General features: G+C 35.1%; 3 protein-coding genes across 4 annotated transcripts; 2 read left to right on the plus strand and 1 right to left on the minus strand.

Moving 5' to 3' along the window:
• Positions 1-1,499: 1,499 nt before the first annotated feature.
• LOC116778506 (uncharacterized) lies at positions 1,500-2,994 on the minus strand. Its single transcript, XM_032672530.2, has 2 exons — positions 2,107-2,994; positions 1,500-1,711 (listed from the first exon to the last, which is right to left on the minus strand). The coding sequence occupies exons 1-2, from the start codon at positions 2,899-2,901 to the stop codon at positions 1,520-1,522; spliced, it is 987 nt and encodes a 328-aa protein (XP_032528421.1). The 5' UTR covers positions 2,902-2,994; the 3' UTR covers positions 1,500-1,519.
• A 402-nt stretch (positions 2,995-3,396) lies between these two features.
• On the plus strand, positions 3,397-5,272 carry LOC116778399 (UDP-N-acetylhexosamine pyrophosphorylase). The gene has a single exon (XM_032672394.2). The coding sequence runs from the start codon at positions 3,593-3,595 to the stop codon at positions 5,054-5,056; it is 1,464 nt and encodes a 487-aa protein (XP_032528285.2). The 5' UTR covers positions 3,397-3,592; the 3' UTR covers positions 5,057-5,272.
• An 11,584-nt stretch (positions 5,273-16,856) lies between these two features.
• On the plus strand, positions 16,857-25,526 carry LOC116778502 (regulator of G-protein signaling 7). Of its 2 annotated transcripts, XM_061525863.1 has the most exons (16): positions 16,858-17,351; positions 18,609-18,762; positions 19,294-19,380; positions 20,245-20,405; positions 20,530-20,588; positions 20,684-20,826; positions 21,313-21,393; positions 21,550-21,660; positions 21,871-21,955; positions 22,383-22,518; positions 22,661-22,774; positions 22,972-23,100; positions 23,443-23,571; positions 23,834-23,897; positions 24,450-24,542; positions 24,648-25,526. In XM_061525863.1, the coding sequence occupies exons 1-16, from the start codon at positions 17,290-17,292 to the stop codon at positions 24,708-24,710; spliced, it is 1,671 nt and encodes a 556-aa protein (XP_061381847.1). In that variant the 5' UTR covers positions 16,858-17,289; the 3' UTR covers positions 24,711-25,526. The 2 variants fall into 2 exon arrangements, 1 of the variants encoding a protein (XP_061381847.1); XR_009753346.1 differs by lacking the exon at positions 23,834-23,897 and having other exon boundaries at positions 16,857-17,351; positions 24,648-24,788.
• Positions 25,527-26,253: the final 727 nt, after the last annotated feature.

Below are 26,253 nucleotides of genomic sequence, written 5' to 3' on the forward strand. Positions count from 1 at the left end.
CCATACATGTACTCGTATATAACCTCTGTATGTTATAAAAATTATAGATTCTCATTTCACAAGGTTTTAATTTTAAATTACATACTAGTTGCATCCCCCGTTTTGTTTGGTATAGCTTTATAAAATGATAAACATGAAAACTTTTATAATTGCATAATTATTTCACGTTAAGTTACTGACTTGACTTTGATGAAACCACAATAAAATATGTTATATATAATAACATATAGCCCGTCTCACTCCGTGTAGTTCATGATACTGACGACGCGGACGATAGATGGCGCTGTCTGCTGATTCACATATATATAAGTTTTTCTCCAAATCCAATTGTGATTTCTATGGAGACCACGACGGAACTAAAAACTAGTTTTTAATGCCTTATCAATTTTATCTTTCACCTAAATCATAAAGATTCCTCACTGAACGTATCAAACTCTTTGGATCGCGGAAAAAGGCTAGCCTTTTGGTAACACTGAATCAAGCACAAAGTATCGATAGTAATGAATCAGAAGCAACCCTAAATTCATATTTAATAACTTTGTATTTAAGGTAAAACAACATAGGGTTGATCGTCGTCGATTCCTATATCTTTACATTAGATTATAAAATCAAGTTTCTTGAGTGTGTCTCAAGTGTTTCTTGATGACATACAACATAAAAATACGAAATCCTATTAAGAAACCAGAAAATAAACTATTTTTATTAGTTTTTCACATAAAATGTGGGTGAAATATTTTGTTGACAGTGACATCTATGAATGGAGAATTGAATTAGTGATAACATCTAACCGAATTAATATTTAATACATTATCTATAAATGAATATCAATTTCAAACACATAAAAGTTTTCAATGAGTTCCACTTAACCATTATTCATAATTTTGATAGCATTTATTTTATTTTTAGCAGTTCAACAAGTCTAACCAGTCTAACAAAATGCAACATAGATGGCGCTCCACTTAATTTTCACCCAAGCTATATTTAACTCCACGTCAGGATTAGATGTAGTATAAATCCGGCAAAGTCCATAGACCTGATCTGGACGATACTTCCTACACAATATCTCATCTCCATATTAAACAATTATTAATATATGCTCCGTACATAGTCACAGAATGTGTATTGAAGCCGAGAAAAACTTCCTTTCTTTCAAAATTATTATAAACTATAATAATGTTGCTATATTTCACACGACACTTATTTTTGTAATAAGCATGATATAAATATTAACGTAATCGTAAGGATACGTTCCTTAAGTATTAACAAAACCTCCTTAAGGAACCACTCCAACACGATCAAACATAGATGGCGCTGTACATAATTTTGGTTACCAACAAAACATGAAAATTCCTTTGTATAAGTCTAACACTACAAAACATAGATGGCGCTGTACATAATTTTGGTTACCAACAAAACATGAAAATTCCTTTGTATAAGTCTAACACTACAAAACATAGATGGCGCTGCACATAACATTACATCAAATAAAACCACATACAAACATGTATCAAAATATTTATTATGTCTCCACAAACTTCCTGCTGTACCCTCGCTTCTCACTGAGCGCCTGTTCCCAGCTCTTCTGTACAGTACAGTATATCTGCATCGCAGCCCTTGCATCTTCCACCGAGCTGTGCTCCCCGTCCTGTATGTCGATGCCGAGTATCTCCTTGGCCAGGCGTTTCAGTGACGGTGTGCTGCCTTTGGTTATCTGTGATATGACGATTATTTTTACTATATTATATTCAGTTAGAACTCTTGTTGACTTGAAGTTTAGTATATATATACATATATTATTAGTTTTATCAATATATTTTTAAGTTGTTCCTCTAAAAATATATGTACTAATTTGTTTATTGGCTCATAGGAACATTTTTTACTGAAATTGTATAAGAAATTTTGAATTAATTCAAAATGTACCCTTAAACTAACATGAATATTTCCTAAATTAATCAGTTTTTTGTAATAAATCATTAAATTTCAACAGATTTGATCTCGAAACACTAATAGTATAGTAGAGAACAACGGACTTCTGACCGTTCAAGTAAGAAACAATGTAACTTTGTAAATAACTATGACTATAAATAAAGAAAAACGGGACATTACCTTACGGAAAGGTTTGTATCTAGATGTATCCCTTATATTACGTTTCGGATGGGACAGAAATAACACACTTAAATCATTTTTTAACGAGTGCCCTACGAGTATCTTTCCCTTAATCAGCTCGGAGACCTCTTTCTGAACTGTTGCAAATTCTTCTCCGTTCAACAGATCCTCTTTTCTGATGCCACTAACTTTGGTTCTGTAGTCCACTACCTCTTCTCTGGCTTTAACGAACTTGTCGTATATGCAGTCTCCGAATTTATTGACTATTGATACCCTAGCTATCATGTGGTCATTACCCTCGTAACCAACACCGACCATCTCACAATCCATTGCCAGAAATTTCGTTAACTTATTCCTGTTTTCATTTTTATTTTTATCGAAGTCTCTCTGTACCTCCGATGTTTTTTCTGATATATTTAATGTACCTAAATTATTTTCAACTGCCTCAGTTTCGGTCTTGTTTTTCTCTTTCCTCGTTCGCCGGAAGGTGCCTGTGTAGTGTTTTTTATCTTTCGCCTCAGTTTTGTCATGTTTCTGTTCCATAAATAACGTGCTAGATAGAAGTTTCTGCCAATTCTCATCTATCGCACCCCGCTTGAATGAAATGGGGTTACTATCGGGATTCTGTATTATCTTTCGCTTCTTTGACGATTTTGTCATATTTACATGGATAATTAAATTCAATACAGTCTTTACAATGTTTACAAAAGTTTTTAGAGCGTAAAAGATCACAGCTAACAAACTATCAACAATAATTAATAGAAAATAACTCACATCTCGTACGATGCGAGACATTAGTCAAGAGCCCATGCCATAGATAATATAGAATAGAAGAAGAAATAGAATAGAAGTAAAGAAATGTGTAACTAAGACTTTTTTTAATATATTCTAAATTTAGATGGCTTTTTCACACAGAATTTGACGATTGCCAACATTCTTTTGATAAGAAACGAAAAATTATATATTGAATTTGAATAGTAATGATTTATTATTACTATGTTACGTCCTAAAATTAGTTTGTATAGATTTATTAACGTATTTCCAACTCTACGTATTTATATATATAAAATATTAAAAATTAAAAATTACAATACATATTTTGAAACTCTATTCTTAATTATAAAAATGTTTAAATAACCTTTTTAAATTTTTTGTATTTTTCTGAACGATAAAAAACGTACCCGTCAAGTTGTACTAACATTGACATTTCTAGGTAATACATTGCGCCATTCGCAAATACTGGCACATTTGTTTCAAATATTAACTTTCAATGTAATAGAAACAAAAATCTCGTTGGATCTGACACACCGACATTTAGTTGAATCGGTAATACGTGGTTATGCAAATGTAAATAAACAGTATTAAGGTGTTCCGTGGTGGGAGAATGGTGAAAATGTACCACTCGACGCGGAACACAAGCAGTATGTACTTTCTAATCGCCGCTGTCGGTCTCGATAAGTATTATACCGCGGACCGCTGACCGAGGATGTCGTACGAGAAGTTAAAAGAACAGCTCGCCCTCCACGGCCAGGAACACCTCGTGAAATACTGGCCGGAGTTGACCGAAAACGAGCGGGAACTGTTAGCGAGCGAAATTCAAAACCTCGATCTGGCGGAAGTGAACGAAATTTTTCGGCGCGCAACGGAATCAACAAAAGTTATTCTAGAAAAGTTCGACGATGATCTGAAGCCGATCCCGCAGGCGCATTACGAATCTGTGCCTGGACTGTCGCAGGAGAAAGTTTTGGAGTATGAGAATATAGGTTTTCAACAAATCAGTGATGACAAAGTGGGTGTTCTGTTGCTGGCTGGTGGACAGGCGACTAGACTAGGCTTCGGATACCCCAAAGGTATGTACGACGTCGGCCTACCGTCAAGGAAAACGTTGTTCCAAATTCAGGCGGAAAGAATCCTAAAGGTGCAGCAGATGGCTCAACAAAGAACTGGCAAATCTGGTAAAGTCACCTGGTACATTATGACTTCAGAACACACTATGGGCCCTACGGCAGACTTCTTCAAAAGCCACAACTATTTTGGCTTGGATGAAGATAACATTATTTTCTTCAACCAAGGAAGATTGCCCTGCTTCGACTTCAACGGCAAGATATTTCTGGATGAAAAATATCATTTATCGACTGCACCTGACGGAAATGGTGGTATCTATAGGGCTCTGAAAACTCAAGGAATATTGGATGATATCGCTAGACGGGGAGTTGAACACCTACATGCACATTCTGTTGATAATCTCCTCATCAAAGTCGCTGATCCAGTATTCATTGGTTATTGCAAGAGTAAAAATGCCGATTGTGCCGCCAAAGTAGTTAGTAAGTCATCCCCAAGTGAAGCTGTGGGTGTTGTATGCAGAGTGAATGGCTACTACAAAGTAGTGGAATATTCCGAGCTCACAGAGGAAGCAGCGAACAGAAGGAATCCTGACGGCAGGCTGACATTCTCAGCAGGAAGCATATGCAACCATTACTTCTCGGCTCAGTTCCTACAGAAAATATGCAATTATGAATCAAAACTCAAACACCACATATCAAACAAGAAGATCCCCTTCATCAACGAGGACGGGGTCCGCGTGAAACCGTCCGAACCTAATGGAATCAAATTGGAGAAATTTATCTTTGACGTGTTTGAGTTCGCCGAGAATTTTATATGTCTGGAAGTAGCGAGGGACGTTGAGTTCTCCGCTCTGAAGAACTCCGACTCCGCTAAAAAGGATTGCCCCTCGACCGCGCGGGAAGACTTATTAAGACTGCACAGGAAATACATCAGAGAGGCCGGTGGTGTTATAGACGATAATATAGACGTAGAAATATCTCCATTGCTCTCCTATGGCGGCGAAGATCTTAAGGATCTGGTGGAGAATGAAGCATTTGTGATATCCCCATTCCACTTGAAGAGTATGATGGAATCTTCCAGCAACGGAGTCAACGGCAACCACTAGTTTAAAGTTTAAACTTATAGACGTTTTTCTATGAGTGATGTGTAATTATATAATTTCGAATTTATTAATGAAATTCTTTCCGTATTAAAATAAATATGATATTAATATAGTATTATTAATAAAATTATCTTTAAATAAACAATTGTACCTAAATTTTTTTGGCAATAAAAACATTTATGTGACTATTAAGTAACGTATTAAATAAGACGGCTTTGATTTCCCGCGTTTTTGTTTAACCTTGACAGTACTTCGATAAGGTTATCATTTGAGTAATGATATGATATAAAGAGTTTATCGTTTAAAAATATCATGATAAGCTTTTCAGAATACACACTTAAACAAATAAACGCATTTTATTTCTAATCCCAACTGCATTAGATCCAGCCACAACAAACAGTACTAAATAAACGTCAATTACGGCGAGTTTTTTTTTTTAATTACAAACCATGGCAATGCTAATCGCTGAACGTCCTTCATAAGTGTTATCAGCAATGAATTTTTAAACGTTATTTATTTTCGATATTAAATTTAACTATTTTGTAATGAATGCATGGAAATTATATAAAAAAAATAAAAATAAAAATATGTGACCTCGAGTTCAAATGTCACGTTGACATTTAAAAAAATATAAATTATTCCACTATCACCAAGGTTTTTTCGAATACCATTAACAAAATTAAGCTTTAAATTAAACTTGTTAGGTTAGTTTTAATAATTTTATACACATAATTTATACCTTATTTTAAAACCATTATTATTCAACGATAAAACCATATTATATGGAGGAAGGAAATTAAAAACGACATAAACTGTAAATAAAGCAATGATTTTCAATTATAAGATAATAGAATTATTATATTTTTACAATACGACCTTCAAAATACGTTTTATCTACTTTATTTTGGTCGGTGAACGGCTTTAAGTTACGACAGCACCCGACGCAGTCAAACTAGTTTCTTAACACTACCGCAACATTACAAAACTTTATTACAAACATATTATATTATAATAGAAAAAAAAAATATCGAAATTACTTGTACAAGTTAATGTAGCCCCAGTTTTAATTAGGTAAAATGTATTTTTGCTTAACGTTAACTTTGTGTTTGTAACAAGTTATGTCGCATTACAAATGTATATAATCAATTAATATCTTGATAATCTGCGATAGTGATGACGGCGAGGATCGAATTGTTATACTTATTGCCTAAAAATATTTAAAGTATATATATGTATATATACATATAATCTTTATTGATATAAATGTATTCATCGATCGACATAAAGTAAATTCATTTCGATTTTGATATAATTATAGATTAATAATCAAAATTTAGAAAAGTTTTAATAATAGATTACATCTGATTTCTGACTTTTAAATATCGTTCAGGACTTACATGTTTATAAACAGTTTAAAAACGAAATTTTATTAATAAATTTATAAATTTAATATTGTTGTAAGTATTAAAATAATTTACCTAGTATTTACTAATAATAAAACTTTTATATGTGACATAACAATTATTTCTTATTTTATATATACAAGCTGTATGGCTCAGGTCTTCGTCTTTGTCCTTTCACTTTTGACATTTACATTGTAACATTATTGTTGAGAACACTCAACACTATGAAAATGATACTTTTAAATACCAGATAATGTCGGCGACCTGAAATCTATACAATAGTTCCGCCGACATTAATAACTTTATTCATATGCCGTAAACATTTCTTAATTCTGAAATATTTTTATGATTTTTTTTCTTTTGTGAAATAAAATGCAAGTTTTAAATACCGTTATTAATTTCAACTCGCATTCCACGCCTTTGATTAAACAGCGTGAAATTTTTTTTATATCTTTGATTACGTATATATTGGCGCAAGCAGCTTCAATGACGGATGCAACATGGAAATAACTGGCATCAATTATTATAACAACTTATTGGTTGTCGTTACTATTGTTAAAAGTAAAACGAAATCAAAGAGAATAGAACTATGTTTGAATCCTGGTTTAAATATGACGTCTGGACGCACGACAGGGGACTGCAGAGTTCAGCGAGTGCGGAGCATAAAGAATGTGATTATGAAGAACCTTCGAGAAATACAAGAACATTTAGAAGAATTGAAGTTTCATTTTAAAATATCTGAAACGTACTGAAACAAGTGACATAAGAGACGTCAGCGAGGCTGGCGTCCTGTCTTTAAAATAATGAATTTGTAATAAAATCCGATATATATGTAATAAGATATTTATAAGACATTTAATATAATTTAAAACTGACATAAATCATACGTATTTAGAGAAGGCTATATCTTTTTGTTCTTTATAGATTCAAATTAATTTCAGTGAATAATTTTATTTAAGTTTGTAAGAAAAATCAAATGTCGTAATATGTATAGCACTACACGTATCAATATTATATATTTTGTCCATCTTAAGTATTTTTGAAGTGAAGGATTTTATTTTAACTAAACTAAGTTATTGGTCAGATAGCTGATTTATTTAGCTTCATAACAAATTTTTTGGTCTCAAAAATTACATTACTGGATGAAAATGGTTCGTCTTGTCTTTGTTGATTGATATGCAATAGTAGCACAAAAACTAATCGCTTTCAAAACCTATGAATTTATCGGAGATAAGGTCATTTGTATCACTTAAAATTATTAATTTAATATTTTCAATCACTGTACATAATTTAAAGTAATTTAACCGAAGATTTTTTTTTCTCTCGTTTGATATATACAGGCTAGAGTTGACTTTATACAGGCATGGGTTGGTATAAGAAAAATTCCTTTATCTACCAAGGCTTGCATATTATATTCCGCCAATGTCATCATAAAAAAATTACTCCTCTCTCTTAGTTATTAGCGTTTTCTTATAGATGTCGCCAATGTGATGTGTGAAAAATTTATTTCACAAAAAACGCGGGAAAACTATAATGTCAAATGATGTGCTGGTGACATTTTAATGACATAAGTCATAGCCCAAGGAATTGTCCAAACGGCCTTGACTGTAGCGAGTTCTGATAAAACCGGTTGTAAAATGAAAGTGAGTTATAACTTTGCATAATAAACGTATTTTATACGGTACAGATAGTTATAATAAAATTTTAAAGCGACTTCACGCCGATATTAAGTATTTTTTGTTAAGTTTTGACCTAATCAAACCTAATATATTTTACATAGTTATGTTACTGACTACTGTTATTTTTTTACGTAAGTCCTACATGGTCATTAAAATCATTTAATCATTAGAGGACTTTAAATGATTACCCAACGTCATTAAACGTGTATTTTGTAATAAAAAATTAAAAAACTAATTTTAAAATAATAATAAAAAAACAACATAATTAGTAAATTAATTATATACAACAAATTAGTGACTAAAATGCGTTTTTTCAAGAAATATGACAAATGATTGACAAAAGTAATATTTTGCCCAAAAAAAAAAAAAAAAAACAAACATGTTTCAGGCAAAGGATATATTTTTATTGATAGTACATACACATTAAAATTATTTATTATTTTTTTTTGAAATAAATACTCGTTTGTTAAATCTATTTAAACAGCACTTGATTATTCAATGATTAAATCATTACGATTATAAGTGTAAAAAATATATATTTTTTGTACTATCTGTTATGACCGATTTTGACGTAACTTTCACTAGCAGTTAGCTAGTGTTGTGAGGAGTGACTTAGATGATTTTTTTTTAATTTTTTTTTTGTTACTTAAGAAAAACTGCTTCTATTAATGTTACATGAGATAAAACATTGTTTTTTTTTTATGACGTGTTATGTTATTAGAAGATGAATATTTGTAATCTTTTGTTCAGCGATATCTCATAGCCACTGAAATTTACTAGGTGGTAGAGCTAGCTGTGGTCAAGTGACTACAGCTCGACTGGGGAAGTACCACCCTCTCACAGAAAATCGGCGTGATACTTCATCGTCTTTAACGGCTGCGTTTCGTCCGATGAGTGAAGGCACCGGTTGCCGTTTTCCCATTAGTACCCTCTCCTGCCATTTCCTTATTCCCACCCCTCTCTTCTTCTATAACTAAGGTTTGCAACGCATCGGCCACAGATGTCGCGGATGTCCACGGGCGACGGTCACTTCTGCCCATTAAGTCGGCCGTCTGCCTTTAACATAAAAATACAATGCCAGCTAAAATATTTAAAAAAAAAAAACATATTTTGAAGTCGGAGTCGCGTGCAGTGACTAGTCTCGTGTAATGCGTTATATGGTACATGTTGCTATCTTATGAAGTGAAGCAGTTGGGTATTTATCAAACAAAGCAATTAAAAGATATCGATAATTGATTTTCAAGTGTAGATATAAATAACAAAGGGTTTATCAAGGATTATAACCGATTCCGAAAAAGTGGGTTCTGTGCTTCATTTAAATTTGTATCGCCACATCAGACGTAGCTGTTTCTGACGGCTTCCAGGTGCAGAGAAGATCAGCAACAGTAAATAAGCGGTAAAGATATAAAGGTCAAAATTAAAACAACCAAGAGACTCCGTAAGATAAGTTAGGTTCAGTTGTGAATGGGAAATACACTGGAAATACTTAACTATAGGATTTTTTTTATAAAATGTGAAAAACGTAATTTTAATCAATCACGCATTTTCAAACAAGCCTCTCTTAGCGACTCCGTTTAACAATTGTTTTTTTATACGTAATCTGAACATGTCATTGTTTCTATTGATGATAATGTGACGACAATTATAGCTTTATAATAAGAGAATAAGATTCACGAAGAGATATTTTATATTTTTTTATATGAAATTTTTCCGATTTTTTTCCTATAACTTCCTGCAGAATGGCTAAAGTCGCATCGATATCCGTTAAGCTTTTCATAAATTGTACGAAATAAAAAAATAATAATTTATATCACCTAAATAACGACGCTGTCTAGAAAATTATCCTTACTAAGCGTTCACTTCAAACCAAAAACATACAGGCTGGAGTTTTTCATTATAAACCTACAGTATTATTAATAAAAAAAAACTTCAATATATCTGTATTCACTTTACAAACATGTGATAAGATTACAGCGTTTATTTTGAAGTCAAGAGCATTAACATTTAAATTTTATTCATGTGCACACACCTTTAGAATACCCTTAACAAACTCTGTATAGTAATGAGATTGAGGGAACATAATGCCTACATACACACCCGCGCACAGTCACTTGGATCTTGCAACGCTAAAATTACAAAGTCACACTTATACTGACTGACTGACTGACTGACTGACTGACTGACTGACTGACTGACTGACTGACTCACTTGAAAATTATTACTCAAATTCCGATGAAATACGGCCCTAAAATTGTCACAGACAGTTTTTATTTGGACTGTTTTGTATTTAATCAAACTTCAAATGCAAGTGAAACCGCGGGTGAAATATAGTTTAAGATGAGATCAGTCCTGTACACATAATCCAAGCGTTATCTTAACTACAAACGTAGCGTTAACAGTTTGTCATTCACGACTCACATAGTATTAACGTAGATTGAATGAGACGGGAGACGCTACGTGTGGAGTGACGATTTAAACTAATGGTAAGTTTTGAAGTGTTGTAGTCTAGTAGTTATTTATATTGAGTTCATATTGAGTTTTAAAGATAGCCTCATTTTTGAGTATCCGATACTTAAAGTCTCAGGTAAATATTTTATAATTGTGTATATTTCATGAAGTGCTTGATACGCTAAGCCTGTTACCGTACGCTACACATTTTATAGCAACTTATTGCTAACTTTTTAAGTCTAAGCCGATTTTGATGAAGCTTTCTAAACATATAACTTAAACATCATGATAATACGAGAACTTGTGCTCGGATTCATGTTCTCCGTTAAGCTGATCATTTTGTTTTGAAGAAACTACAGTATGTACATGTCTCACTACGTGTAGTGACGTGACACTGACGATAGATGGCGCTGACCGAAAGCACTATGAATATTATCAAAATAATTTGTTTGTCTTAGTAAACGACTCTGAAATATAAAGTAACGAGGTCGCGACAAACGATTATTTCATATATATATACAAGTCTGTATATATAAAACTTAGAAAAGCTGTAGTGTAATCATTTCAATACTTTCTTATTCATAAACTACTCAATTATGAAAGTTTCTTGAAAATCTGTTCAGTGTTAATTCGTTAAGTATTTTGCACACAATGTTATATATTTGGCTGTATCGTATGTGTGAAATATAGTATGACAGCTATATATATGGCATAGTTTTATTATGTACTAGTTTCTGCTCTCTACTTCGTCTGCGGCAGTTTAAATTTTTTTTTTATGTTATACGTGGCAAACCAGCAGACGCGACGGCCTACCTGATGAAGGTAGTCACCGTCTTCTATGGAGATCTGCAACATGGGATGTTGCGGATGCGTTGCTAACCGTGATTGTGGGGGAGGGAGGGATGGAAGTATGCCTTTGCTCCAATAACAAACCTGTCAAACAGCATTTCCGTTGATCTGAATTCAGAGTCGAGTTTTGTGTTGCTAGCAAAGGGTTCGCAATGGTCCCCGATCCATTCCCTGGACCCATGTCAATGGATCACGTTGAACACCTCAAAACAGTCATAGGCTAATGCAGGACGAAGGTCAATGTCCCGGGAGAGGAAAGGGTGGGAAAAGGAAAGGGCAACCGTCTCTGTCACTCATCAGACGAAACGCACTCATTAAAAACTACTTCCCGCCGGTCTTCTGTGAGAAGATTACAAATATAGCTGACCAGGCAAAATCTGTTTCGTCTCAGAGGCCTTTAATACGCAGATTTCGGATTTTATGAGGTTTTTTTCCATCTTCTTCGGTGACACGAGATGAAAAGTATCTAATGTTCATCTCTCAGTTCTAAACTAGCTCTCCACGAATTTTCATCCAAATCGGTACAGCTATAAATAGTATATCTACTCGTATAGTATATATAAAATAAATCCCCCGCTTAAAGTTATTTTATATCCTACATATAGCAAATTCCATTACATGATACATTTGTTTCATATTCACTACACGTCCTAGACGAATAAAACGCACGGCTTATAACAATACAACAGACTTTTATCCGGATTGATTGAATCCCAGCTGACGTTCACGATCTCGCTGATGAAAATAATACTAGCTCTGCCCCTGACTTACGTGACGTCATGTGTGGATCTATTACTATCAAAATATTTGTTTAAAAACCAAAATAGCGTCCACACACTAATCGTTACCATCATTTTGGGATAATTCGGTCGTAAAACTTCCACATTAATAGTTATCTCAATAATCTTCTATATATGAATAATAGAAAGATATACTTACTCCAAGTGTCATCGTCACTACATACGTAACTTTTAAAGTTTGTCATTAATAAAACACATAGTATTAACGTAGATTGGATGAGACGGGAGACGCTTCGTGCAAACTCGTGCTAAGCATACTGAATGCATGCCACAGATTTATTAAATCACGTATGATGAGTAAGTAAGCTTACTCACCTTATTTAAAGATCCCTTCATCAACAATTTAATTGTGAACATGAATTTATTTAAATATTAAAAGATTTAAAATATATATATAAATTAATGACGTAATAAAAATATATATATATGTAAATTTATTACGTCATTCTTAGTAATTTTAAATATATCACCTAAAAACAACGTTCTCAGTGTTGTGACAGAAAATAAACTTAGCTACGAATTATATTAAAGTTGATTTCTGATTGAATCATTTGTTTTTAATGTTTCGTTTCAATTAAACAGTATTATTTATAATAATATATAAAACTTTTTTATTTATTTATTTATTTTCGATTTTTGGACGTAAAAAATGAACATGAATTTGTAGATAAATTACAAGTCATACATTGATATGTTTACTAATTGTTTCAATTAGTAAATATCAATGTATGACTCTGATTCAAAGCCATTTAGTTTAACATGCCTACACAGTGACAAATTCTCTGCTATTCTATACATATAATAAAAATGTATCACTTAACTTACCACAAGTTTGCGTCACACTACACACGAAGCGTCTCCCGTCTCATTCAATCTACGTTAATACTATAATTGTGTTATAAATGAAAAACTATTAAAGTTACGTATGTAGTTACGATGTAATTTTGTGATAAATATACAGAAACTATCCAAAGACCAGGTGTATATATATATGACAGCATAGATTGACATCGACACTGACATCTGACAGTGACAGCTAACATTGACATCTCGGGTGAGTGTAGAGGGAGCCACGAGAGAGAGATTTGCATAATTTTTCCCTCGCGTCATTGTTTAAAATAAAACCAGTAAATTTGTTTTATCATTAGAATCAAGAATCTGAATAAGCACACCCAAGGAAAGCATGAACGGTTAATTGTTGATTGTCTTTTTGTTTTAGGTTAGAATCACTTCTTCAGTTCATATTTTGTTTGTAAAACTATTTATCGTGTCTTATAAATAAAGCTTTTTGTTTTAGACGAATCGCATCGTTGGTTATCGCTTAAAGAGTCAAACATAATCTTATAATATAACTACTTTCCATTTTGTATCTTTATCAAGCCTTGTCGATTCGTGCAAAACATCCCACTATGGACAAATCACTTACAGTTATGCAGAGGAATTCCTGAACAAAATAGTCAAAGAAAAATATGTCAGTACAGACACATTGCATACATCGTTTTGTACGTACATAAAAAAAGACTCTCAGAGACCGGATTAAACATTAATGTAATCCATTAACAATATTTAATACAGTTTTGTTTCTCAGAGAGAGGGTTACATTGATTGGTTCTTTATTAATATTAAGAACTTCAGTAATAAAATTACGATCATATAGAAATTCATAACTAGGAATGAAATACACCTAGCAAGTGCCCAAACACGTATATATATATATATATATATGTGTGTGTATATATATATATATATATATATATATATATATATATGTGTGTGTATATATAGATATATATGTGTGTGTGTGTGTGTGTATATATATGTGTGTGTGTATTAAGCCAGAGCTTCCTAGACTTTAGTCCTACAAAGCTCTTTCCATGTTATATTCTATTGGACCCCTTTCTAGTATTCAGTAAAACTCATTAAAATGTAGTGTTACGCCTACATGGATACATTTGTTTTGATTTACTTAATATGTATCCTTTTTAAAATTACTGTCGGTCATATTTTAAACATCTGCCAACATTGATGTGAAGTCCAGCGAGGATTTACTTTCACTTAAATCAAAAAATCTTGTTGTCCAGATATATTATGAACACGTGCGTTTATCAAGACATCGCTGATCCTGGCTTCTTCAAACAAGAAGAAATTTTTTAGGTGGTTGAGTCTAGCTGTGGTCATACTTTCAGCTCGAACATGGGCTGGCTCGAGCGGGAAAGTGCCATCCTCTCTCAGAAGATCGGCGTGAAGTAGCCTTCAATGGTTGCGTTTCGTCCGATGAGTGAGAGAGTCGCTTGTCCTATCTTTGTTCTCACCCTTTCCACCCCTCCTTCTTCCTCAACAATCAAGGTGGGCAACGCATCCGCAACATCTCTTATGTAGCTGATGTCCGTGGGCGACGGTGACTACCTTCCATCAAGTAGACCGTAGATCCTTTGCCACCTTTGACATTAAAAAAATTAAAAATCACTCGTGGCCCCGGGACAGTCTAACTGAAACTCTAACAAAGAAATGTAAGCTCAATGTATGGTCTGCATTTATTTTGTAATCTTTACTCTATGCCAAGTGCATTGACAAGGAAAAGGTCCCGATGACCTCGTCACTCGTGTTTTGAAAGTGAGTGGCCTCAAATTATGCTTTTACAATCACTTTATTGTAATAAATACAGGCTTCACTGGTGGATTTGAGTGTATTTTATTATAAAAATATTAGAGCGCCATCTGTTGTTAAAATGCTGGAGTGAGGTGACATTTAAAGGTCGAGTGTTCCTCTATTCAAATGACAGTACCTTTAGTATAAGTTTATAGAGGCAGACTAAAAACGAAGCGTTTGCAGTTTATTCATAAACCTTAGCAGCTTATCACCGTACGTGACGTATCTCCGTATGTAACTACAGGATTAAGACTAGTAGCAGATTAACTAATAATTTTGATGAAAATTCACAACACTGGATCCAGGAAACTATTTATCATCAGCGAAACGCGCACCTTCAGGGATTTATAGTAACAAATATATTAAATTCAATTAGTTTTCAAGAAAACAAACAAAATTTCAATAAAACAATCAGTTACTGAGGAGATGCAATATCTCGTAAAATAACCAAAGCGTATTTTTTGTGATATTAATGCAAAAAGGTATCTGAATACAACAAAAGTGACAAATAACACACACATACAAGATAAAAACATTGTTCTATAATATTATCTTCGCAATTGTAACCAGACAATAAAGTGACAAGTTTATAAATGACAAAACCAAATACGTATATACTGTGGTGACGTAAAGTTCTCTAAAACTTTCGCGTGAATTCATTTGAATTAAAAAAAAAAAAAGATCACAAACAACAGGACTAACTGACGGACATTCTCATCTCGTCTTCGTGATCACGGTTGCTGCGAAGTAACCGAAACGTACGGAGTGTATAGTTTTAAAATAAAAAACAAGTAGTACTCAGTATTGAGGCAGACAAAAAGAACTGGCTTTAAGGATATCTGTGATGAAAAAAAATAAGATGGTTATACAAGTGGTGTAGATTAAAAAAATAAATTTTCCAACACATTACAATAGTGTGAAAATAATGTTTGAGCTGGGAATGCTGTTATAAAATATAAATAATTTAAATTAGAAACAAATATAGTTTTAAGAGCTTAAAAGTATTGCCATATTTTAATAAAAAGCTACGTTTAAATAACAAAAAGTAGTTGGAAAGCCCTGTTTATACTACATTAGATGTTGATTAAAAAAAAAAATAAGAATTTTTTTGGTTAAAAATGAATTTTAGGCATAAACTTTGCTATTTACTGTTGGAGGTCAAATATTTTGCGTCATTGTTAAGGAATTTGTCAACACTTGCAGAAATAACATCTGATTTATTAAATAACGAATTATTTGAAACAATCAAATAAATGTTTTACTTATATTGGTCACCTAGAACAAATAGATAATATTATTTTAATACATTAAAAAAGCTTTTTAAAGCTTTAATTATAAAATAATTATTATTGAATAATACATACGGTTATTTATTAGAAATAAACTTTTTAAATGAATACTCGCGAAAATCTTAGATCTCATTAAATAAACTTTTTTATAGGACATTATGTCTAAGACCTAAAATATACATGCTTAATATTGTATTAACTGTGTTTGGTATTTAAAAAATTTATTTATAACTGTTTTTCAAGATATTAACATTATAAAAGAATGAAAACAATTATTCGCTATTTATTTATTAATGTTTTATCAGAATGTCAAGGCTGAAAGTGAACGCAAACTTTTATATTATATTATATGATGCCAAGTCGTGATGTATTTCTAATGTAGTAACAAGATTTAAATAAATTTAATTGTATTTAATATAACAAATACGCTGTTGTTCTATCAATATTATTGAAATTTTCCTACATCTAAAAATAGAATTCCGTTCAATAAGCCCACACACATGCGCCATTCGGACTTTCAATATAAGACGGCAAATTTAAAATGAACATTACACGGGCATATCTAAACTGACTTTATAACCATCTCTTCTGGTCGTATTGCATTTCTGTTAGACGTTCGGCCCGTTCTGGTTCATAGACGGATATATATCTATCCCTTTTTGATAAAATACAAATAAAAGAAATGGGTGATTAATGGCCGCGGTTGACGTTTCGTACGTACTTGTTTCACGCAATGTCCAAATAGTCCTTTTGTGTTAAAAAACGAGTGTTTAAAATAATAGTCAGTAAAATGTAGTTATAAATCAATATAAATTTGTTATAATTCTATCGCGTATATCCACACCAAAGACAGAAACTTCCGATAATCTAGTCCAATATTGATATTTAAAATATATTAAGGAATTTATTTTCCTTGTATATCTCCGGTGGGAAGTGTAAATTATATATAATATTATTAAATATATACTAAATTATACAATAAAAACATAAGAAAATACTAGTACACAGTTCCTTCTTAAATAAAACTGTTCTTTCTATCTACTTTGTAAGTGAAGTCCTGGTTGCGCTTTAAGTAATTGCAAGTTCTTTCTGAAGTCTTTAAAGTGAATTTAACCTAAAATGGTTACAATGAATTCGTCTGAAAAGGCGGCGCAAAAAGCCTGTCACCAGGGAACATCCAAGTAAGACATTTTACATAGAAAATATCTTAAAAACATATCGCATCTTAACTTGTTGCATTACACAAATCATTTTGTTGGTTCGACTGAATGGCTTCACGTAAAAAACTGATATGTAATATTAATTTCAATGACAATATACACAGAATTTATTTAAATAGTTCATAATGAAATAAAAAAGTTGAAACTATTGTAAAATATAATTATTTTTTGATTGAAAAAGTACAACGAAGTCATTCTGAACATATTAAATTCTTCTACAGGTGTCCTGAACATGATGTGTATATAAATAGTCAAAATTTACCCTACATATATATATATATATATATATATATATATATATATATAAAAAGTTGGCTTTGTTGGTTAAAAACTTAAAAGACCAGTATATTGTATGAGACATCTGCAATATGTGATCAAAATAATTCAGGTTTTACAACATTAAAACATATATATATATATATGTGTGTGTGTATATATATATAATCTTAATACATAATAAATCTTGCATTATAATAAATTACTACACATATAAAAAATGTGACATATATATTCTTTATTATATGGAAAATTTAATATTTTGACCTGTCTGATGTTGGGAGGCTACTGGCTAGGACGGTGTCACTGTGGTCGGTGGTATCAATGAGGCTGAGTGCCAATGACGGTACACCAGTTCCGAAGTTGCGTTAAAGCATTAATGTGTGTGATGTCATGCTGTCTTCGGACAAAAATTATATTGGAGTCATACAGATATATAGTATGAGTTTTTGCCTGCGACTTCACCTGTGTTTCTATCAAAATTAGAAATGTTAAGCTGACCGGGTCAACTTCATTCCTCCTTAAAGGCAGTAAATAGGAAGATTTTGGATATTATCAAATTTTTTTAGATCGCATGAAAAGTATCATATGTCCTTTCCCTGATGCTGAGATATCTCCAGCAATTTTTATCGTACCCTGTAAAGCGGTTCAAAAGCTGCAAATAGTGTAACTAACACGGCTTGTTTTATATATAAATATATGACGAAGATTGCTTGATAAATTTTCTGTAACTAAGGTTCCGTCCTTTCAATATCTCTGGATGTTGTATAACAGTAGAAGTACAAACAAAATGATAGACATACACTATTTTTCAAACCATTAATATCTGGTTTGATGAGTCGGGAACTTGTAGGGATAAGTTATGTGTAGGGCTTACGTAGACGAAAAATTCTACACCCATTCAAGAGTATGTACTATTGGTTCAATCGTCCATCATTCCAGGGACACAACAAAATGCTCGAAGGATGAGAAGGATAAGGAAAAAGATAAGAAAGATAAAGATAACATGGTCGCCAATCTACCACCGAACGTTCAGGCTCTGATGTCGACTATACCATCACCCGAAGAGTCGCCGAACTATCTTGTGTATAAAAAGGTTGGTGTAATTGTCTTTATACTTCCAGAATATCCAGGTCAAGGTTTTATTAAACAGCTGGTTAGTCCTGGGCGGTCATTTTAATGGTATGTGGGCTTAAATCGTAGATGGTAAACATCGTCATAGCAAAGGACTAGTTATGGTGATTCGAAGGCATGCAAATAGCAAAAAAATCCACTCCATTTATCTAGATCATCATCATCATCAGCCTGCGAGCCCACTGCTGAGCAAAGGCCTCTGCTCGCATGGAGAAGGTTAGAGTATTAATCATCACGCTCGCTCAAGACGGGTTGGCGATTTCAGTCCTATAATTTGAAACTATAAGTCCAGTTTCCTCGCGATGTTTTCCTTCACCGTCCGTCAGTGGTGTCTAAATACTCTTACAAAGTACATATGACTCGGAAAAGATCACATCGGTACTTACCAGGTTTCGAACCCGTGCCCTCACGTATGTGAGACGGACCTTTAACCTCCAGGCCACCAGGACTTAATTAATCTAGTTCCTCTTCATCAATACTTGCGCTCTTGCAGATGGAAGCCATCATAGAGAAGATGCAAGATGAGACCTCGGGTGTTCCAGTGAGGACGGTCAAGAGCTTTATGACTAAAATACCGTCTGTGAGTATAAACTATACTATGTTATGATGTGTAGGACCTTCGCGTGTACTCGTGTAAATGGAATGGGAATGGAGCCCACGGTTCCTTGGGAAGCAACATCCCCAAAGACCATGCCATCAAGGTCAACAAGTATTACGAGCTCACTGACGAAGTCAGTAAGAGTAGGTTCATTGTAAATTTGTACGCGGGAGAAGTGTGAGCGAGGGGTAGAACAGCTATCTATCTACAACCTGCTAAGACTTGGGTCTGTCCAGAACTAAACATCAGTTCGTTCTTGGAACGTGAATCGAAGGGAGCCCTAGTAGGTTCTTTTCAAATTTGGTTAGGAGAGGAGCTTGGACGGTGGAGGAGGAGAGCGCTTAACGCGTTGGATAGGGGCTCCTTAAACCTACACCTGGGTCGCAAGTCCCAGGCCCCGTTGAAGCTCCTCTCCCTGCAACGATGGACCCGGCGCCCGCACGGTGAATCCATGGAACGATGAGAATTTTCCTCACATTATCCCTACGTTTCGTTTCCTTTACAGCAATTGTGATGGACAGACGAGTTTTATTCTATGTACGTACAAACAGACTCGAACAGACACACATAATAACGATATAAATACGAACCCGTTACTCCTTGGACGTGACGTTCCAGTCGTTACAACAACTGAGCTGTCGTGACCATACACGCTTTGGTCTATTTGAGCATTATCACTTAGCATTATCACTTAGGATCACTAAATACGCGTAATTCTACGAAATGCCACATCTAGTCGTCATGATCACGGTGCTGCAAAGTAACCGGAACGTCGGGAGTATGTAGGTTTTAAACGGAATAAAATAAAGCAAAGCAATCCGTGGATCTCAAACCTGCTGTTTCCAGGTGTTCACGGGAGCTGACCTGGTAGCCTGGCTGACTAGACACCTCAACCTGGAGGAGGGTTGGGAGGCGTTGCATATAGCGCACCTGCTGGCTGCTCACGGGTATCTGTTCCCCATCGACGACCACAACCTCACCGTCAAGAACGACAACACGTACTACAGGTACGTTACGCCGACCTCCATAGAAAGAGCTTCCTATTCTGACTTTATAATATTGTCGCGTGTATGCCTTCACAATTCCGTTAGAAGCAATGACAGATTATATATTTTAGTCTCGCCCTTATAGATTCCAAACACCATATTTCTGGCCATCCAACCAATGGGAGCCGGAGAACACGGACTATGGTGAGTCTGATGGATACACACACACACAAGCACGCACGCACGCACACACACGTAAACTATAATAAATCAGGTTTGATATATGTATGTGTATCCAGCTGTGTACCTGTGTAAGCGGACCATGCAGAACAAGGCCCGCCTGGAGCTGGCGGACTACGAGGCGGAGTCTCTGGCCAGGCTGCAGAAGATGTTCAGCAGGAAGTGGGAGTTCATCTTCATGCAGGCGGAGGCTCAGAGCAAGGTTGGACTGGTCGAGTCTTTCGGAGAGTTGGATCACGAGTGGTCGAGTCTTTGGGAGGGTTGGATCATGAAAGGTCGAGTCTTTGGGAGGGTTGAATCACGAGAGGTCGAGTCTTTGGGGAGGTTGGATCATGAAAGGTCGAGTCTTTGGGGAGGTTGGATCATGAAAGGTCGAGTCTTTGGGGAGGTTGGATCATGAAAGGTCGAGTCTTTGGGGAGGTTGGATCATGAAAGGTCGAGTCTTTGGGGAGGTTGGATCATGAAAGGTCGAGTCTTTGGGAGGGTTGGATCATGAAAGGTCGAGTCTTTGGGGAGGTTGGATCATGAAAGGTCGAGTCTTTGGGGAGGTTGGATCATGAAAGATCAATGATTGAATGAGAGTATAGTAATTGAATGTGAGTCTATCACCGTATGAGAGTATTAATGTCGGTGTGTTGAGTCATGGCGATGTGGCGATGTACTAACTAACGGTACACGATGTGCGCAGGTGGACAAGAAACGTGATAAACTGGAGCGGAAGGTCTTGGACAGCCAGGAGCGCGCCTTCTGGGACGTGCACAGGCCGATGGTGATGTATCGTATACTATAACGGCTGGACCTGTTCTGATGAAGCTTTCACATTATCCAACTGATATTATAATGAGTCGCTCTGGTTACTTTAGTTATGGACAGTTTATATATATATACAAACAGTCAGCCATATTTTATACAAAATCGTCCACAGCCCGGGTGTGTGAATACAACGGAAATGGATCCTAAGAAGATGTCGCGCGTGAACGCTTTGAAGGCCAAGAGGTTGAGGCAGTGCCAGGAGCTGCTGCAGCATAACGTAAAGGTGCGTGCACACACGTCGCGATCACGCCGTATGTAACGTGTGTTACTATCCTATCAACGGATTAATAAGAGGCCTTAATAAAAATCAGAGTAACGTTAACTTAAAAACTTTTATATCATTAATTTTATCAAAATAAGCAAATATAGATGTAACTTTTCATTTAAGTAGATAGCAGGCTGGGATTAAATATATGTGTGTATTATTTTTCAGAACAATCCCATAGTCACTATAACAAATGCCCAGGAAAGCGAGGAGGCCATACAAAGAAGTTCAGAAAACCTGCTCAAGGAGAACGGTGAGGATATTAAATCATACTATTTTCCAAAATGGCGGCTTAACCCAAAAGGGGGGTTAATAGATGTTCCTTATGTTTTAATTAGTGAATATTCTTGTAGTTATTGTTAATACTAGACTTGTTACACTGATTTGCCTATTTATATTGTCACACAAAATTGAACTCTATGTTGAAGGAATAAGTCATACTTTAAGAGTTATAATATTATTAAAAATATGTATATATGAATGAGTGCGAATGTATGTGATACGGTTGGATTTTATCTTTGGCTGCTCTGCCGGGCTTATAATTTATCCCATATTACTCCCGCCTGTAATGCGACATGCGATAGACGGACGAAAAGAAAACTGTCCATATAATAAAATACAATAAATTTAAATTAATTAGTTCGTATCCTGTGTATTGTAATGTCGTCTATCGTTTCCAGGTGAAAGCTCGAATCAAGCTAAATTGGAGAACGACAGGTGCCTGGAACAGCAGATAGAGGCGGCTCGCAGACAGCTGGAGATACTGAAGGCTAGATTAGAGAGAAGGAACGTGAGGGTTAGCAAGGTGGCCGATATGTGAGTGTTTCCAGGTGTTGTAAAACATACACCTGCAACATCTAGAACTACATCCAACGAATATATGATACGTCAATTAATTAAGGCGCTGTAGCTTAGTTAAGTAACTGAAACTAATATATATATATATGGCATTTTCCAGGTTCATATCCTATTGCTCCCAGTACGTTGAGTACGACGCTCTCCTGACACCCCCGGAGTGGCCCAACCCCTGGATCAGTGACACCACCGAGCTGTGGGACCAGGAGAAGCAATGGTTGGAAAATTTTATATATTAGTGAACATATTGATGTATGCTTTGTATATAATAATATTTTTGTCCGTCTGTCCCTTTGTTCTTGGTTATCTCCCTAACGGCTGCACCTGTTTCGATTGCAGTTTGCCTATGAGATAGCTGAATAAAGATTTACTTGGTTGCTTTAATAATTATATATGTCTGTGTGTGTGTTCCAGTAAGGAGCCCCTCCCCCTCCGCCGCGTGCGTCGCTGGTCGTTCAGTCTCCGCGAGCTGCTAAGAGACGCGCCCGGCAGGGAACACTTCGCCAAGTTCCTCAGCAAGGAGTTCAGCGGAGAGAATCTCAAGTAACACACACATTTCTACCGACTCAATAACAATAGTCCGTCTGTCGCGCATGTCGTTACACGGAGTGGGGATAAAAATTATGTACTATATGTTAGTACATGTACTGCAGTTCCATCAAAATCGGTTTAGCTTCTGCTTGTTAAACAATGAAAATCCTCTAATGAAATAATACATAATTAATATTTGTGAGCCAACTCTCAGCGCCATCTATCGTCCGTGTCACCTCACTACACGGAGCGACACACATTGTGTGCTGTGTTATCTCGTATAACATATAGAGTAGTTACATCTAAATCGGTTTAGTTTCCGCCTGAACAATGACAAACAACCTTATCGCGCAGGTTCTGGTTGGCGGTGCAAGAGCTGAAATCTCTTCCCATACGGCGCGTCTCCTCCCGCGCTAAGGAGATCTGGAAGGAGTTCCTCTCCTCGGACGCCCCCTCACCCGTCAATATAGACGCGGCCAGCAGGTGAGAGGGGGTGGGGGTTCGTGGGGGTCGGTGGGGGTTGGATTTGACGTGCTTTTCGATGATGTCTTTTATTCCCAGCGATTTAACCAGCGCTGAGGTTGCGTTATAGGATTGTGTGTAACGGGTCGGTGGGGGTTGGGGTTAGTGATGTGTCAGCTGTTTTTGGGGTTTGAAATGGGGGTTGTAGTATCATAGTTTGAATGCTAGGGGTTGTTGGGGGTCGGGTGGGTGTGCTTTCTATTGTCACGTTATTTCTTTCCAGGGAGTTGACGCGGGTCAGGGTGGAATCCGGCGTGGCTGACAGATACTGCTTCGATCAGGCACAGGTGAGTTGTGAGCTGGGTGATGGGGGGTAGTCATTGAAGTGTTGAGAAAATGTGTCATAAATATATATATAACATGTATATGACTTTTGATTAATAAATTAGAAGTAATTTTAAAGGTATAGATTATTTTATTTTTTTCAAAGAAACTTATTTCACGCTCTCGTAGTATGCTATAAAGGATTTTCTTTGAACTTTCGTTGCCTCTTATTTTTATTTATGTGCGAGATAGCACAGAAATAGAAATATAATCTGTGGAGTCCCACAGGAAGGTGTGGAAATAGATTTTCCAGGATTTTTTTGTGTTTCTTTAAGACAGACTATTAACATTACTTATAACTAACAATCTTATCGTTTACTCTCGCTGTCTCTCTCTGTCTCTCTCTCTCCCCCCTCCCCGAGCGTTGAAAGTTTAAGGTTACCTTGTTTATATTATATAAATATGTTTGTCTTATGTCTTTATCCTATATATATATATATATATAACCCAATTCGTCTTTATGTATTTCCGTGTGTATATCTCATACTGTATATCTGTGTGTTGGTCTGTTCCAGGCCCACGTGTATCACCTCATGAAGTCCGACAGCTACTCGAGGTATCTCCGCTCCGAGATGTACAAGGATTACCTGAACGGATCCAAGAAGAAGGTTCACTTGCCAATTATCACGCCAGATGGCGCTGTTAATAAAAATATCATTTTTTAAATAATGTATATATATATTATATTAATATATATATGTCTCATGTTCCAGACATCAGTGAAGGGCATCAGATCCATCGTGTCGTTCACCGGGCGCAAGGAGGCAGGGAACTGATGACGTCACCACACAGAGGGATTGAACATGACAAAAGACAGACATACAATTAAGTTATATAAATTAGTAGGTTCGATGATAGCGCGTCTGTTGTGTCAAATAGTTTTTGTTGACAAAATCTCAGCCGAAACCCTCACGGGACCTTCGCTTTAATTTCCTAACCAAAGCTTACTTAAGACTGTCTCAAACATATATATATATATACATTTTTTTTTTATATTATTGTATCTAACAAAATCCATCAACTGTCCACGCGAGTGGATCAGATCTGATATTTGAAGTCACAGAGTATAAGTACATACATTACCAGAACAGCAAAACAACTGCCGATAGCATGTTTTATTGTTAATTTTGTATATTTTTGGTACATGATGAATCTAGTAATTTTTTAATATAATGTTCGGCCAACATCCGCTCACGTAAACTAGAATTCCTAATCAGTATTCCAAATTAGCTATAAGTAAAAGTGTATGAAAATTTTCGCAATACATTATATTTAAGTGACCGGAAATGATGACGCTCTTCGTTTCCGGCGAGTCGGGTGTGAGACGACCGTATGACGTGCTGCTGGGTCGATACAATCATATACAACTAGTCTGTAAGATCTTCCATATTGATTTGTATAGACCGTAGGGGGTGACGCCATTTTGGACGCCCCCCTCCCTAAATGTAAAACCAAATACCGTGTTATAAGTATAATAGCATGTTAGGTGATAATGTTAATGTCCCCTCTAATGAATACCAAATAGTTGTAAACCAGAGAGCATTTACCGCATCCGGTGTAGATGGAGAAGAATAAATTATTTTAAACTGTAACGATGTTTCATTGAGCGCTCCCCGGCCAGCGGCGGGGGGGGGGGAGACGGGGGAGCGCCGGGAGCGTTATGTGTTTTATTATTATGATAAAGATTTAATTTTTCGTAAATTTCAAAATGGCAGAAGTGTTGACAGATACAAAAAAAAAATTTCGTAAAGAAAAACTCTTTCTTTAACTAGGAAACAAATAACCACAACTTTCAATGAAGTCTTTACAGTGTTAAAGAAGTTAAATTATATAAATTTCAATGCTCATATCTGTTCAAAAGACTTTGGAAACATTAAAATACGATACACTACAATTATAAATATAAAAAATGGTTCAAAAAATAAAAACGTTGACATCGGCAGAATACACCACGACTGCAGTGTGAATGAAGCGCTTTTAAAAAAATATATAAAGACAATGAGAAGCTATTGAGCGGCCATTGGTATATTTGCTTAGTATTGATAACAAAAGCGAAATATTTATTACATTTTAATAGATTTATTCAAATAAATAATATTTGCTCATTAAACATGACACAGAACAAGAAAAATAATTAAAGTAGGCAGCTATTTAGACTGTTTGAACTGACGAGACAGACGATAGATGGCGCTGACTGTAGATTCACTTTTATTATATATTTAATTTACATGAACTATAGATTTTTCCGATTACTAATCAACATCTTTAAAAAATTATCTTTTATCTGCCGTAAACATAAAAACGAAACGTACGTAAAAC

The sequence above is a fragment of the Danaus plexippus genome, chromosome 31 (genome assembly GCF_018135715.1).
Source record: "Danaus plexippus chromosome 31, MEX_DaPlex, whole genome shotgun sequence".
NCBI lineage: Eukaryota > Metazoa > Arthropoda > Insecta > Lepidoptera > Nymphalidae > Danaus > Danaus plexippus.

Bases quoted from the DNA above. Each gene is read 5' to 3' on its own strand.
- LOC116778506 (XM_032672530.2), bottom strand. From the start codon at position 2,901: ATGTCTCGCATCGTACGAGATGTGAGTTATTTTCTATTAATTATTGTT. The intron at 1,712-2,106 runs GTAATGTCCCGT...GTCATATCACAG, and splicing joins GATACAAACCTTTCCGTAAG to ATAACCAAAGGCAGCACACC.
- LOC116778502 (XM_061525863.1), top strand. From the start codon at position 17,290: ATGGTTACAATGAATTCGTCTGAAAAGGCGGCGCAAAAAGCCTGTCAC. The intron at 20,406-20,529 runs GTACGTTACGCC...TCGCCCTTATAG, and splicing joins AACGACAACACGTACTACAG to ATTCCAAACACCATATTTCT. The intron at 23,898-24,449 runs GTGAGTTGTGAG...GGTCTGTTCCAG, and splicing joins ACTGCTTCGATCAGGCACAG to GCCCACGTGTATCACCTCAT.
- LOC116778399 (XM_032672394.2), top strand. From the start codon at position 3,593: ATGTCGTACGAGAAGTTAAAAGAACAGCTCGCCCTCCACGGCCAGGAA.